Source organism: Protopterus annectens, chromosome 12.part0 (assembly GCF_019279795.1).
Source record: "Protopterus annectens isolate FY-2018-M chromosome 12.part0, PAN1.0, whole genome shotgun sequence".
NCBI classification, from domain to species: domain Eukaryota; kingdom Metazoa; phylum Chordata; order Ceratodontiformes; family Protopteridae; genus Protopterus; species Protopterus annectens.
The window spans coordinates 1106440499-1106457607 of record NC_056746.1 but is presented as its reverse complement, the minus strand read 5'-3'; the positions used below and the strand labels follow the sequence as shown (position 1 = coordinate 1106457607).

The window sequence follows — 17109 nt, the reverse complement described above, 5'->3', positions numbered from 1 at the left end:
CTTGCAAGGGCTGATTATTTTGCTGTTGGGAATAACAAGGGCTGTTGGATACAGAGTGATTAAGGCAATTTTAAGCAGTTGTAAGTGGTTTTGTGTGGCGGTAAGCAATGCTAACTTCCAGTTAACTATGCTTACACACAGTTAGCCTTAAAAGTGCTTAATCTGTGTAGGCATCGCTTAGCACCGTGCAAACAGACTTATTCCCATTTACTACTGCTTACTCCCTGTTATCCCCATGCTAATTTCTTTAAAAGAAAAAAAAGGGGTGATAGGAAAGTGGTGAAAAAGGGGGCACGAAGATGGAAAAACAATATGAAAGATAGCTACAGATGTCTATTTCTTCTACAGCAACAGCTGTGCATATATACTGAATTTGGAGGTAAATTTGGGCACTCAGACCCCTGAAAGAGGGGTGAGGACAACAATAATGTGCCGTGAAGCCAATTAGAACAGATTACAAGTGTCCAATGGACATGCATGCAAAATGGACAGCTATGTATGGGGCGGCATTTTTTGGGGGGAACAGATTGCCCTTTTTTTAAGGTGAGAGTGGGATGTTGGGGGAAGGATAGCAGGTATATTTGGGGAGGTAAGTTGGGTAGGAAGATAGAGAAGACAGACAAAACAGTATACAGGGGCGGTATATGGCATATGTGGGGGTAAACACCTTAGACGGGAGGTAATCGGAAGCCCACGAGCCCCCAAATGGATACAGTGGGACTGAGGTCCCCACCCATGGGCAGTCACCACTGCACCTTCACGGCCCCAAAGGTGGCTGTACTGGGGACTGAGCAGGAGGGGCAGGATGGCCCTCTAAATGCTCCACGTGGCCCTCAAGCTGGTGTATCAGATCTTCCAATTCTTTGAGGAGCTCCCTATACACCAGACCCTGGACCTAGCTTTGGGTGACAGGATCCTGTTCGTGTCCATGCCTGGGAAGGATGAGCCCCATCCTCTGAGGCAGTTCCACCTGAAGGTGGTGCAGGACCAGCAGATGAGGAGGTCCTGGGGTGGGTCCCAGACGTGCTGGGGCCTGGTGCCATGGCCAGATGAGGCAGGAGAGGCGGATCCACTGGGATCAGCCTTCCCAGACATGCTATGGTGTTGCAGTTTTAGAACATAGGTTCATAGGTTCATAGGTTCATACTGGGCTATCTGCCCGAGGGCATTTATATTGTTTTGTGGCTTACGCCACCCCTTTAGTATGGGGAACTATACCCATTATTTTGCTGTGCCTCTGTCGAGCAGTGACACTGAGGTAATTCCTGGGGTATATCTGCGATCTCCCATCCATTGGTCAAGATTTCTCTTGAACAAGGCCAGTGCTCTGCCTCACATGATTTTGTTCCACAGCATAGGAGTCTTTGGGTGATGAATCTATCTCTCCAGCCGCGTCTATTAATAGCGTTAATGAGGGTTTAAGTCTCCGCCCTTGTGGCTCTGATGGATCTAGATTTTTGAGGTGAAGCATATTCATCAAATCTGGGTTAGACATGGCCTTGTATGTTAGGCAAAGGTCACCTCTGAGCAAGCGGTGGCGACTGAATAGAGCTGGAGTTCTTTCAGTCGGGCAGCATAGGACAGATTTTGAGACCCTTTATCCTTTTGGTGAGGAACTTTTGTGGCCTCTCCAGCTGCTGCAAGTGTCGGGTCAGATACATTCGAATGGGGCATTGTACTCAATCATTGGTCTGATGAGTGATGAGTAAAGGGAGACTATGACCTCCCTTGATCTAGATGAGAATCCTTTCATGATAAGGTGGGCAATGTAGAAGGACTTCCTAACTACTTTAGCTACATGGGTGTCGAATGACAGACTACTATCAACCTGGGTCCCCAGGTCCCTGATAACTTCTTCTGTGCTCAGTGGATTGCCACCTATTTGGTAGCTAGGGGTAACCTTGTTTCATTTTTGGCATTTAACTTTAGGCGTGGCTCTGGCACCAGTTATCCGTTTCTGTGAGACCCTTCTGAAGGATATCTGTGTCAGATGTGTTTTCCAGTTTGCAGTCATATAACCCTCCTGTGTTTGCTTGTACTTAAAAAAAGTAGATGCCAAACAAAGTGGGCCCAGGACTGAGCCCTGTGGGACACCACTTGTGACAGGCTTTGAGTCTGACATGGCCCGGCAACTCTGACCCTGTGGGTTCTGTCACTCAGCCAGTTTGCAACCCATCTTGTGATGTATGGGTTAACATTTAAGCTGATGAGTTTTTCAATGATACCGAAGGCCTTAGCCAGATCATCAATGGCTTTGGTGACTGTTTCAAAAGTCAACCAAGTTTAAAAGGCATGATCTGCCTTTGACAAAGCCAAACTGGGTTGGATCCAAAGTCTGCAAATTCCTATGTCTTTATTTATGAGGTCCATTATGATCCTCTCCATGGCTTTGCAGATAAGGCTTGTCAAGCTATGGGGCGGTAATTTCCAGGGTCTGTGGAGAAGTGGGACCACAGTTGCATCCAGAGGTAAGACTTTGATTAAACAGCTGTCCTAGCTGTGGGTTTAATTCCTCATTGGGTCCCATGAATGCTGTGTTTTCAGTTCTCACTTGGGCACTGGAGATGTTTGGGGGCTGCACTCATTTGGTATAGATATCTCTCCTTTTGGGGGAGTTTGCACTGAACCTGTCAGCCAGTATGTTGGCAATGTCTGTAGGATCAGTAATCTTCACATCATTTTGAACTAGTTCTGAGCATATCTGGGAGTTTCCTCCTAGGTTTCTAACATAGCTAAAGAAGGCCTTATGATTGTCTTTTGAGTCTTTAGCTATTTTTCTCTCGAAATTTGCTTTGGATGATTTTATGAGAGCTCTTAGTTTTTACTTATAGTGATCAAGGGTGTCTTACCTTTTAAGGATTTTGCTCTATCTTGTAGTAGCTTCCTCCTTTTGTTGTAGAGTTTGTTTATGGCTGGGGTCCACCAGACTGAAGTCTTTGTTTTGCTTGGGATTGCCTTATCCATGCAGTCCTGCAGGTGCTGGTAGAAGTGATTCAGCGGCTTGAGTATTGTTTTCCGCGGCTCGGGGGCCTGAAAGGAGACCACACTAGTCTTTAGAAGTGTGAAGTCGGCTTTTGAGAAGTTCTTTACTGTGGTCTTTTATTTCAGGTGGGGTGGGATGAGGACCTCCAGTGAGATTAGTTTGTGATCTGATCTCACCAGTGAGTATACTTCGGTGTTGAACATTGTGCTCCCATGTTCGTGATGATGAGATCAAGTATGTTATCTCCTCTTGTGGGGATGGTGACTAGTTGTTCCATGGCATTTGAGTTTATGAATTCCAGGAACTTTTGGGCTAGGGTGTTTGGGCTTGAGTAGTGTTCCCAGTCTATATTAGGGTAATTGAAGTCACCTAGTATGATGGTGTTTGGTGATACATTTATCCCCTCTAGTGTTTTCAGGAAGGCCATGTGAGTTTCCTGAGTTTGTGAGGTGGCCTGTAACATGCTACAATTTGCAGAGCAGTCTTGCCTATGGTTAATTGCACCTGGATGGTCTCCGATGCAACCAGTCTTGAGGTGTGGGTGTCCTTGATGAATATGGATACCCCCCCTCTGGTATTGCCCGGATTTTGGGGGGGGAACGCATGATATGAGGTAAAACCTGATAGCTGGGGTGCTCTCAGGAGCCTTGAACCAGGTTTCTGTCACAGCACAGACATCGATGTTCTCCATACTGAGAAGGGCCTGCATTTTGAGATTTAGACTTCTGGCATTGAGCAGCATTACCCTTAGTTTTTCCTTTTTGTGTTCTAGGGTGGTAGGTTTAGAATTTGAGCCTTGCCTAAAAAGGCACTATGGGGTGGCAAGAGCCTTTGCCAATATCAGGGTGACAGGTGCAATGGCTTGTCCAGCATGTCATCCCAGGCAGACAGATACTGGATCCCCTTTGAATGACACCAGTGTTTAAGCCAATTGTTAAAGCTGATCATCTTATCTCTGTATTGTGGCATCATTCTTGGTGAAGGTAGGATACTGCTCAAGGTCAGGGTCATACCTGCCTGGGCTACATAATCAGAGAGCTCCTCAATGTCTCTTTTCATGTAGTCCAGGGAGGGTGTCTCTCAGTCGTTTACACCAGCGTGGACAATGACTGAGTCATATTTGTACCTGCTGTTGAGAGACCAGCTGCTGCTGCTATGGATGATCTCTAGCGCCGACCAGCAGGCTTACTGTGACCTCTCCCTTACTCAGTCTGGGTGGCGGGACATCAGTGTGTCTGACTATGGAGTCACCAATGACTAGTGTGTCTGGCATTGTGTTTGGCCTTAAGGGCTGTGACTGCTTGACACTCTGACTGTGTGGTCTATGTGTTGTGTTCTGAGGTGGTGGTTGTTTGGGTGTCTGCTTTGGTGGCCTCTGCTGTTTTATGTCTTTGTCTGTTTATGTGTATGATTTGAGGTTGTAATGGTACTATGTGAGACTGGGTAACCTTCTCCTCCTGACTGGTCTTGCCAGTCTATGTTTGAGAGCTCAGCCTCCAGTTTGGCGTTGCATCTCTCGCATGTATTTGTGTTTTGTGGGAGGAGGAAAGGGTTGTTCACCAGCTGAGCAGGAGAGGACTAGCAATCCTGATCCGACATGCTAGGGTAGGTCGAAAAAACTAAAAAAAGATTCGGGGGGACGGGTGACTTGCCTTTTTGGGGTACTATCTAACAAGAGTGTATCCGACAAGGTAATAAGTACTGTAGGAGCAAGTGCTAGTTTAATAGATAGAGAATAGTCTACTTGGAGTCAAGTAGAGTTGATCTTTAGTTATAGGATACGCTGATTTGATCAGTAGTATAGTTCGAGGAAGGTAGTTTTAAGGGAAAATTTGAAGAGTGGACTTAGGTAGCCAGAATTGTTTAAACCTGCGCTGCTGCGGTGCTAGTGTGGTGTGTGTGGCAGTGGCAGCTCAAATCGCTAAAAATCAAGGCTAGCGGCGGTTTAGCGCGTTTTTATACAGGGGGCTGGAAAAGCTAGAACTGGCCCAAAACGACCAATAAACTACTAGTTACTGGCTGAAACCTCACAAAAAACTGGACAAGCAGCTCAATGCTTCCTCCCCCACTCTGGCAGCTAGGTTCTTCCCCTTCCCCCAAATAAGAAACAGTACACAGGGAACTACAACCAAAGCCCAGGAATCACAGGAAAAACAAGAGATATTTTTCTCTTTTTTTTTTTTTTTTTCTAAAACAGGCAGAAACAGGTACAGCAAACACTTATAAATGCTATGAATGCTGAAAGTTTTACCAGGGGGGGCTGAAAAGCTAGAAACTGGCCCAAAACGACCAATAAACTACTAGTTACTGGCTGAGACCTCACAAAACTGGACAAAATAAGCAGGAAACAGTACACAGGAACTACAACCAAAGCCCAGGAATCAGCAACTCTGAAACTGGACTAAACTAGTAATTTTTTTTTTTTTTTTTTTTCAAAAAACAGGCAGAAACAGGTACAGCAAACACTTATAAATCAGCTTCAATGTAACAGAAAGGCAGGCAAAAATACAGTTGCTAGGTATTCAGATGTGGAAAGCAACAAAACTGCAGCCTGGATTACTCTGCTGGCCCCGTGGAGTCTGTGCTGAGTAGGTACAAGCTGAACCCACTGGTAAGTTCCTTCTTCCTTCCCCCAAAAAGCAAGGAAACAGTACACAGGAACTACAACCAAAGAATCAGCAAATCAGCAACCTGAAACTGGTCTAAAAAAGTAAAGGAAAAAAAAAGAGAGATTTTTTTTTTTTTTTTTTTTTTTCACAAAACAGGCAGAAACAGGTACAGCAAACACTTATAAATGCTATGAATCGTGCAATATTAAGTTAAATGCAGTAAAACAGCTTCAATGTAATTCAGCTCTCTGCAGCCTGGATTACTCTGCTGGCCACGTGGAGTCTGTGCTGAGTAGGTACAAGCTGAAAGTTTCGACCAATAAACTACTAGTTACTGGCTGAAACATTTTTTTTTTTTTTTTTCTTTTTTTTCACAAAACAGGCAACATACGTTGGTTAGTCATGAAAAACACATTCCAGGATTAGTTATTACAGCATGCATGAGTATACCCATTAACCCAAAACAACAGATTTGGAACATTCACATAGCAAACAGAATGCATGCATATATGGAACCACAGTGGACATTACACCGGCATGCAGGTTACATTGATAACAAGCCACCAATGATTGTATTTGAACAGGGAACATTAATTGGAAAACATTTCAATATTTGTAGAACAGTAGGACACATGTCCCAGTGGTAGGTTTGGTGAAAAACATACCCATTCATTTATGTGTTTAGATTATTGGCGAAGATAAGGTGGTGGAGAGAGACAGATGTCAATTAAAAAATGTAGATTTTTGCAGTGATCACAGCTTTAATGATATTGCTGTAATCATTACTTTACAGGTAGTATTACAACAACCTATGGCCTTGGATTGGGCAGTGGTATGTTTGTACACAGTGTATAATTACAGCCTTCTTATAGCTACTTTACACCTTTTCTTACCAGGCAGACCTGTGGAGGAGATTTCTGTTAACACTAACTGACTGTTTCTACCCATATTCACATAGTCAGGGTTACATATGTGCACTCATACTTTGTGTGTGTGTGTGTGTGTGTGTGTGTGTGTGTGTGTGTGTGTGTGTGTGTGTGTGTGTGTGTGTGTGTGTGTGTGTGTGTGTGTGCTACTGCCATACTCTGCCTTGATTTCTATTGCTCACCCTGGTTGTTGGCAGCAGGGACCAGTAGCTGTGACAGCATGACACTTAAACATTTCTTGGCGGAGACTACTTGGTGCATGTACTTATCTTGCTGTCATTTGCAGCCCTGGGGTTGGACCATGGGCATTGGACACAATAAAACTACAGCCTTCTTATAGCTACTTTATACCTTTTCTTACCTGGCAGACCTGTGGAGGAAGTTTCTGTTAAAACTACCTGACTGTTTCTACACATATTCACAAAATCCTATGTGAAATTATGGATACAGCTTACTACCACTCCTGGGATTCAAACCTTGGCTGTTTGTGCAGAAAATACAACAAAAGTTTTTGTGTTTTATCAGAAAAAGCTATTGAGAAACTGCTGTCTCTTTCTTGAATATTTTCTGTCTAATTCTCTCTTGGTTGTACAATCTGACCTTATAATTATGACATTCTTATACATCCATTCCTATACATAACTTTTGACATAGTGCAGTGTGGAAAACAGTGGTTAACCCAACATTACTATTCAGATATCAGATTTTGGTGCATGAAACATTTCATATCAGTTAATCTTGTGTCTTACAGAGGCAATAACTTTGTCAGATGAGACTTGATTGTTTAATGCTTAGAGATATAGTTGCTATGCATAACCTGTACACATTTCAATTCATACAATACCAAAGTAAACACAACCAGTCCATGGTTTTGAATTTTATTGACAGGCACTTGCAGTTTATTTATATAACCTATATGAGACTTCTACTGTAATATTGTCTGGTTTATTCAGTACAAACCATACCCATTTTTAATACTGCAAGGTGACATTATACTTCTTTATATTTATTTGGTATGAATACTACAAGCTAGATTGTTACTCACCAACCTCATGATGCAGCCTTAGCATCCTGCTTACATGGGCTTCCTGGTTCACTGCCTGCTCAGCTGGAGCTGTAAAGAAGACAGAGACACATTTATGCATACCTATCCATCACATACACAGGCTGGACTTTGGTAACCAGTTATTGATATTAATACTTATGCATGGGACATTCATCTGCCATGGATCTTGGACCCACTGGTCCAAGAGCTCCCTCTTCCTCTGCTTCAAGTTGGCAAAGTGGTGCCGGACCTGCTCACCAGTCCAAGGGATGCCAGTAGCACTGGTGAGATTATGGGTGAGACTTTTTCAGGCCTCTGCTTTGTACTGGGAGCCCTGGTACTGGTCCTGCAGCAGTCTCATATCATGTTTTTGTATGAGGACTCCTACCATGACCCTGAACCCCTGTATGCCCTAGCGCTGCACCCAGAAGTGCACACCCTCTCCAACACCAGCCATAGTTCCTGCAGTGGGGAGCTACAACTGCTCATGAGCTGTATTCCCATCTGTGAGGTTTAAATATGGCAGATCCCCCCCCCTTTGCTGTGATTGGATGGTTTTCAATATGCTAAGCTAAGCTAAGTACAGAGCAAACCTGCTTGGCTGGTATAAACATTGCTTAGAGGAGTAGATGTTAAGCACTGCTTACCAGTGCACAAATCCACTTAGCTATGCTAATTCTTGCTTAGAATTTACATTTAAGCAATGCTTATACTGGCTAAGCATAGCTGAACACAAGTTAGCATTGTTCAGCTTTCCTTTTGTAGACTATCAGCATTGTGGGGTTGATTCCTCATAAATTACATATTATGATATGTATGTCTACCTTCCATAGCATTCCCCTATGTGCTTTCGTTACAATACATTCTTTTGTGGCTATGCTGTATGGGACACTTGTGTTTCTATGGGGATTTCACATCTGTACTACACTGACATCTCACATTTGGACCTGCTACACTACCCTGGTTAACAAATATATATATTATTCACTACCTACTTATAACAAAATGTATTTTCGTGCTGCTTTTTTAAAAGATAAAAATGAAGGGGGACTCGAACCGTGAATGCTTGCTAAGCAAAAGCTGTAACCACTATGCTATTTCACTTTAAACTATTTTGGCCATATACTGGTACTTTGCTCATTGGGATGTGTAAGCTAGGCTGAGCATAGCTGCGCGACATGCACTCCCACTCAGCTACACTTAAACTTTATTGCAGATAGAAAAAAAATACACGTGTTTTATTTTTATTTACTGTAGAGGATTGAGCATTGCTTTCTGCACCATTATCTGTGTTGCTCTTACAAACTTAGAAAGTTGATAGAATAAACAGGTTTTGCATTAGCTTAATGTTTTAGACCCATGGAGTCAGGGAGGTACACATTTTAGGAGGAACACACCAAAATATATGAGTCAACTATCTGTACACATTTCAAAAGTAGTTGAGAGGCAAGCTCCACGGACATATATCTCAACTGTACAGATTTTTGCAGTGTGTCCAGATGTTTGCCACATATTTTGGTGTGTTCCTCCTGAAATCTGTACTTTTCTGGCAAATAGCTGAGTATTGAAGTCATTGATAATGTCAAATATTTGAGTTTAGGACTCCAGATCCTTCAGAAAATTCATGCTAATGAAAAACGATTGTCCTATCAACTTTCTAAGTTTGTCAGAGCAATATTTAAAATCTGTCCCTATTTGTCCCCCCATCATTTTAGGTGTTATCCAGATTTTTTGCTCTAAGAGGTTGAGAGGTATGTCCACGGACGCTCACAGGTGTCCACGGACAGTTTTACTGCTTTTGTTTTGTCATATGGCAACTCTGGAGTGTAGGGGGCTTGTATATTGTAAGAGCACTGCTCTTGGACATGCCCCCTGTGCTTGTACACAGACCCGTGTCCATGTAGGAATGCAGCAGTGCACCTTTATGCATATGCAAGGAGCGCTGCTGTTCTATACGGACACAGGACACTCCATGTAAAAATAACTCTATTCTTACATGGAGCATTGCTGAATCCTGGGGAATGTCATTGAGCAGGAGTGTGTTTTGTCATTAAATGGGAAGTCACTTCACTAGGATAGTTCCTGCTAAGTTATAGTTTCACATTAGACACTGTTTGTGCTTCCCTGCAAAGGCTACACAAACAGAAATGTATGATGTACACTAAGAAACCAAATCGGTAGGACTTTGTAAGGATAACATCATACAGAGAATTTCACCTAGTACAATTCCATCAGTTACAGCCTCATCCAGTTTGCACTCATGCACATTAGGAAGCCTCAGAGCCCCTCATTACCAGGTCCATTATCATGCATGTTCACTGTGCTTTCTTTATGAATCACAGTCAGGAATGTTGGCAGATCCCAGTAAGTGTAATTATACAGAGGCTATTATCATTACATGTATATTCATAAACAGGCTATGCTCTATATATCTATACCCATGTGCTGGTTGTGCCCTATAGATTTATATTTGTGGGTCCAAACATATATTTATAAATAGGCTATACCCAATACAGGTATAGTCATATATGCCTTGTACAGCTATATTAATGTACAGACAGTACCCCATACATGTGCTTTTACATACAGCTGCACCCACTACAAATGTATTCATATATTCATATTTAGGCAAAGCCACATCCATCTATATTTATGGCCAGGCTGTGCCCTATACATGTATATTCATGTACAGGCTATACCAAATGCATATTTATTTATATGCAGGCTATACCCCAAAAAAGATAATTCATACACAGGTTATGCCCTGTGTGTGTATATTCACATGCAGAAGATGCAGCATTTGTGTATATGCATGTATTTATTTATTATTTATTTATTTATTTGTTTGTTTATTTATTTATCTTTGTTCACTGGGACAGTCTGACTGGGTAATACCCATTTTCAACAGAGGCCCGGGCAGAAAAACTTCAATTGCTTACATTGCATTATACTAAGTTCCAGTTAAACACAGAGTAATTGCATTTCTATTTACATTTAAACACATACAGTAGTTGTATTTATACGTTCTAAGATTTTACAGAAGTAGAAGTTACTAAAGAGAAAGCCCAGGTACAACTTAGTGTTAGCAGTAATGTATAAAAATTATAATAAAACAAAGCAAAGCAGCAAAGCAAAAGCAAGGTATCAAATCTAATATTTTTTTTTTTATGCTTAAAACAATGGATACAATGGATAGCTAAAAATAAAAATTCATCAGATCAAATTTTTTGTACTTAATATAGATAGTTTATACTAAAACACATAGTAAGTACAATTCAAATGAAATGTGTGATGATGATTGGTTCATTTGAGATTGAGAGTATTCTGTTTAAGGAGAGTATTTGTAGAGTATCATCTTGTGAGCACAAAGTTTTAACCTGATGTAGATGCTATGCTTCATTTATGTATATATATATTTTCGTGTACGTGCAGTGTCCCATACATGTATTTTCATGCACATAATATGCCCCATACATGTATATTCATGTATGGGCTTTACCCAGTGCATGTGTATTTAAGTATAGGTTATACTCAGCACATGTACATTCATATAGAGGCTATGTGTTATGCATGTATATTCATGTCCAGGATGTGCTTCATTCATGCATATTCATGTACAGGCCAGGCCTCATTCATGCAAGTGTACGCATGTTTATTTAAGTATAGGTTATATCTAGCACATGTAAATTCATATAGACGTTATGCCCCATGCATGTGTATTCAGGTTTTTAATGTCCTTCATTCATTTGTATTCATGTACATGTCATGCCTCAGTCATGCATGTGTATTCATGTACATGATGTGCCCCATATATTTACATTTATGTACATGATATACCCAATACTTGTATATTTATGTACAGGCCACATATGTACATATGTTTTATATGCATGTTATACAACATATATGTGCTTTCATGTACCATTAGGGAACAGGGGACAACATAGCAAAGGCTTATCACATGCAACTATTACCTCAAGCTACAGTCCATAAATCTAGTACTTGTTATAAGTATTTTAGGGTCATGTCCAAAGCAAACAAACCAATCCCCTCAGGTCATGCACTGCCACAGTATGAAACCATTCTGTGCATTTTCCACAGCTGTCATCAGGGCAACCACACTATATTTATGATTCTGAGATAAAAAAACAGCCATCTTTCTCTCATAATATATTTTTTGAATGGATGGTTCTGTAAGTGCTGTTGTAATTAAACATGTCAGCTTAATCCGGTTAATATCGCAGGCAAGCCTAAACTACAGTACTACAGTAAAATATTATCTTCCATGAATTCTCTTTAACATATGTTTTGTACTTGTCTGTAGCTACTCCATTATCTCAGAAATGTGAGGTTCATCAACAAAGCTGGAGAAGAGATATTTTTTGATGTTAATGGGGATCCCCCTGCAGTATATGACCTGATAGCATGGTTCCTGAGTGTAAGTGGAGAATCTAAATATGTACACGTGGGAAAATACGACTCTGCTGCTCCATCAGGTCAAAACCTTGTCATCAGAGAAGAAGCACTAATGTGGAAGGATCAGGTGCTCGTGTTATCTTCTTTCTCATTTACCTGTTTGCCACTCAGTCACTGAGAAAATGTATTATTTATTGAGACTAGGCAGTATTTAATACCATGTAAGAGCCTGTCATGCATTTAGTGTGTAGTGGGCTTATAACAAGTGACCTTGTACTTCAAACAACAAAAGATGGACAGTAAAGTATATTCTCCAGATGTTAGGATGATACATTTTACTTAGGTCATTTGATACATTTACTAGTGATTTACTTATTGTATAAGGATTTTTCACAGTTTACAATATAATATGTTGTTTTCTGATCTATAATTAATCCTACTAAATTAAAGTGGCAAGTTTAAAGAGACAGGTCTTTTCAATGACTATGCAAGTCTCAGCCTTAACTTGCAGTTGTTGCTTGCCTGGGTTTTTAATTTTTACTTGCGTCAGTAAAGACTTATGAGATGGTCTCCTTTCCCAAAAGAGCTCTATATGTGTCCATTGCCCCCTTGAATCCTCCTGTTGTTTTTTTTACATCTGTTTTAGTAAATAAACACTTCTATACTTCACCATGAAAAAGCACCCATTTTTCTTCACAAGTTTAACTCATGCTTACAGTTTATCATGACTGAGATTCTGGCCTCATCACATTTTTAGACTCAGGTTTCTCATACCAATCAGTGGTATTAAACAATGATTTAAAGGTCATGTCTAAAGGTGAGAAATGAAATTTTCACAAAATATATTCTAAAACTAATGATTAATTTTTTGCCAAACAATTTAACAGTTTGGAAATTATTCAGCAAGTACACAATTTCATACATACACTAATCCAGCATAACTAGAGCTGGACCCCAGAGTGACGTCAACATTTTCTGCCCGTCCATTAATATTGATGCCATAAACATTACTCCATATTTTTAGTCTTCTGTATTTAGAGGATATGTTTAAAATGTTGTAATTTTCTAAAGGCTGCAAAACAAGCTTTTCTTTTTACACAGAAAAGTGTTCATAAGCATATCCTCTAATACAATGTTTGCATTTTTTCCAGGTCCCTGTTTCCATCTGTAGTGAAAGCTGTCATCTTGGACATCGTAAAGTATTTCAGTATGGGCAACCTCCATGTTGTTTTGACTGTATTCCTTGCTCACAGGGTGAAATCGCAAATATTAGTGGTAAAGTGCTAACATTCCTAATATGTAGCTAAATAAATATAGTGCAATGGTTTCTGTATTTTAATGCATTTTCACACTATATTTACCAGGTATTTTAATAATATGTTAACTAGGTCTGTTGATTGACACTTGTGAATCCTTTTCAGCTGTGATCCAGTAGGCTCTCAAGGCAATGGTAAACTATAGCTACATGGATAGTGTAAATTTCACATCAGATTTCTACATAAAAATGAAACATTTATGATGAATGGCATGGCCTGGAAAGGAGATTATATCTTACTCTTTCAGAATCGATGCCAAGCTCTTTAACAGGCATCCATTTTAACAGTTCACAAAATCAGCTTAGAAGCAATTTTGATTGTATGAATATGGTCTGTGTGTCACAAAAATATTGTTTCTTCTATTTAATATCTTTATTAAATTCTTACATTGCAGAAAATGACATATTTGCACATACAACAATAGAAAAGAAGAAATCCATAGCTAACATTTTACATTTTGTTACATTATACACGTTTTCTTTTTAACAATTATCATTCACTGTAACATTAAATAACTTGCTCAATATCTGCCTTCCCTTAAACCTCATTCCTCCTCCTTAATATTATTCTGAAGATAGTGTTCCCACAAATTCCATTTATGTCTACAATTTGCGGTTTCCTTTTTCCTAAAGCTCTCACCTTTAGTTATTTTATTGTATTTACAATATTCAGTATTTCAATAACAGTACATTTACATTTTGATCTCTGTTTTGTAGTAACTGCATTTTTATAATAATTTTATTTGGTTTAAAGCAATAAATAAATTAATCATTTAAAAAACAAACAACTATTTGCATAGGTCCACAGTTGATCAATACATCAAAATTATATACTTCAACAACAATTAATATTTTTTCAAGCAAGTCTTTAAGTTTAAACCAAGATTTATATAAATGTGTAATATTAGAAATTCTCATCTTTGTAGTATACAGTTCACTACTGCAAACACATTTTTGCCATACTAATAAATTCAACACTAGATGGCTAACTTTACTTTTCCAGTTTTTAGAAATTACTTTTCTGGCTATAGCAAAAGTACCCCAAAGAAGAGGCACTTGGATTTTTGGAATTATCTCAGGAATCAGAGCATTAAATAAAGCTAAATATTTAGAAATATTTATCTGACCATAGAGCTTAAATGATGTTATTAATTTCTTTCCAAAAAGGGGAGATGACTTCACATTCATATATCATACATGTCCAGTCAGCTGTTATTTCAGAATCACATCTCCAGCATTTAATTATATTTGATTTATACATAATTGTAGTTTTAGTAGGAGTGACAAAAGATCTGCATAAGAATTTCCAAGTGAAAATGTTCCAGTATAATGAAGTAGTTTTATATGTAGATTTTAATATTATTTTCTTGTATTCTTCAGAGATGTCATCATTATTAATTTTTGAGGAATAGTTCCAATAGGAATTGTCTAAATATGTGAAATATAGCTTAATAATTTTATAAATTTTGACAAATACGATTTATTTTTTATTGTATTATTATTGATATTTATTAAGAATTCCAATAATATGGGGAATGATTTCTTATCAAGGTTACATATTGTTTTAATCTCCGTGTTCACAAAGTCTCTAAATATGTGTACAATTAACCAGTTCTCAAAATCTTGATTGCATTTGGACCTTAAATTTTCAACAGTATATAGATCAGTACCATTTAAGAATTGATGCTAATAAATTAAGTTACTTTGTTGTTTCAATGCTAGCATTTTGCTGAAGTTATGAGTTTCTAAGTAGTCAGTTGTATATGCAATTGGAAACATAGAAAATATTAAGTCTTTAATAGAAATGCTAGAATATGTCAACTTTTGGAAAGAGGAAATTATGTCATTTAAATAGGGAATTTGAGAAGAGGGTATAATTCCATTTACGCAGAAATCTTTTAGTAACCAGGTAAAACTATTAGAGACTATTTGTTTATGACTAGCTGTAATATATTTATTATTTACTAATAATATTTCTGGATATATTTGTTTCCATTTTGAATCATAAGATGAATTTAGCCACAATGTTATAACTTTTAAATTGAAGTAGGTTTGTTTTCCTTACCTCATACATATCCCTTAAATTCATCAGATTTACAAAATTTGTTAACTGTTTGGCTGAAGATGTGATTCTCAGCTTTCTATCTGCAATGGAATTTTTGTCTGATAAAACACAATTAAAATCAATGGCTATTATGACTTGACCTTTCATTGACTAGGCTATAGTGTCTAAGTAATTTTTTGCACCTTTAGCTCCAACCTCTAGAATCCAATAAAAGTTCAACAATGTAAATAGTTTTCTGTTCCACTCAATTATATCAGTGCTTAACATATCATTTTTATTAACATAGGTATCTTTTACTTTAGGCATTACTGTAGAGTTTTTCATTAGAATGATGGTGCCTGTTATTTTAGCTTGAAAGCCAGAACCTGCTAAAACCAAATAATTATTTAATTAAGCAATAACCCATACCTGGGTGTGGGTAATGCTGGATTTACCCACGGTTGGTGTGGTTTGGTCATGAGGTCGAAGCCTGAGTGGCCAAACAAAGACAACCGTGGGTAAATCCAGCATTACTCACACCTAGAAGTGGGTTATTGCTATTATACAATGACATTATTTAAGAAAAAAATACTTACTTTTCTTAAATAATGGCATTGTATAATGCCTCCGTGCTGCCCTTCCACAGCTGTCTGGTATTCTGCGGCAGTTCTGATGTACTGCGCATGCGTACGCTTACACAGTACATCAGAGCTGTGGGTGGAAGCAACGGAGAATGCAAGATCTCCGTAGCTTTTACAAAGTGTCTCCCTATGTTCAATGAGTTTAACATAGCGAGACAGCTTTAAAAAAAGCAACAGAGAATCTCCATTGCTTTTTTTAAGCTGTCTCGCTATTTTAAACTCATTTAACATAGCGAGACAGCTTTAAAAAAGCAATGGAGAAAGGAAGATCTCCATTACTTTTTTTAAAGCTGTCTTACTATGTTAAACTCCTTTAACATAGTGAGACAGTTTCTAAAAAGCAATGGAGATCTTGCGTTCTCCGTTGCTGTAAAAAAAAAAAAAAAAAAAGACTTATACTAATGGAAAAAGTCCGGGTGACCGGACCTTTTGCCATTAGTATATGTTTCTGAATTAGAAAGTGCATGCTGGCCAATCAGCGTGCACGTTTTGGAATATTAATGGGGGGGGTCATTGTATAATAAAAGTGTATTTGCATCTTTATTAAGTAAATGTGCTTTCTGTAGAAATACTGTTTGATATTTATGTAATTGTAATTTACAACATAACAACAGCTTGTGTCTATGGACTTCACTTAAAAATATCTGCTTTCTGTATTTACCATAGTTTGAAAGTAACCTTAGTACTGTATGCAATGTCCTACTACTGTACTGTATAGTATTCACATAATGTAATTTCATATTGTATACTTATTTTATGTTTCATTGCTGTAATAGTATATAGCACCTCCTTTCTTTATTTGTACTGTACTTTAATAACTTGTTTATTGCATATTCTGTACTAACCATTGTGGAGCTTTTCTCCCAGGGCCTCCATTGAAAATGGGATTCATGCTCAATCAGACTTTCCCAGAAAACAAATGTATTTATTTCATTTATTTATTTATTTATTGACATTTGTTTACTGGGAATGTTCACTGGCCAGAAACCAGCCCATTTTCAGTGGAGGCCCGGGGAGAAAAGCTCCAAGAGTAAATGTTGGGCAAATCCTACTAGGACAGCTGAACTTTATTTGGGGTTAATCAGAGTCTCTTTAATTGATGGCAGGTGTGTACCCAAGGAGATTGAATG

At 38.7% G+C, this 17109-nt stretch overlaps 1 protein-coding gene across 1 annotated transcript in view; it reads left to right on the top strand.

Annotated features, from left to right (window-relative positions):
• Positions 1 to 17109, top strand: part of LOC122816257 (vomeronasal type-2 receptor 26-like) — a 71267-nt gene that overhangs the window by 34971 nt on the left and 19187 nt on the right. Inside the window, exons 3-4 of the mRNA XM_044088995.1 lie at positions 11888 to 12106; positions 13131 to 13254. Of these exons, the coding sequence (XP_043944930.1) occupies positions 11888 to 12106; positions 13131 to 13254 (343 nt within the window). The remainder of the gene's footprint in view (positions 1 to 11887; positions 12107 to 13130; positions 13255 to 17109) is intronic.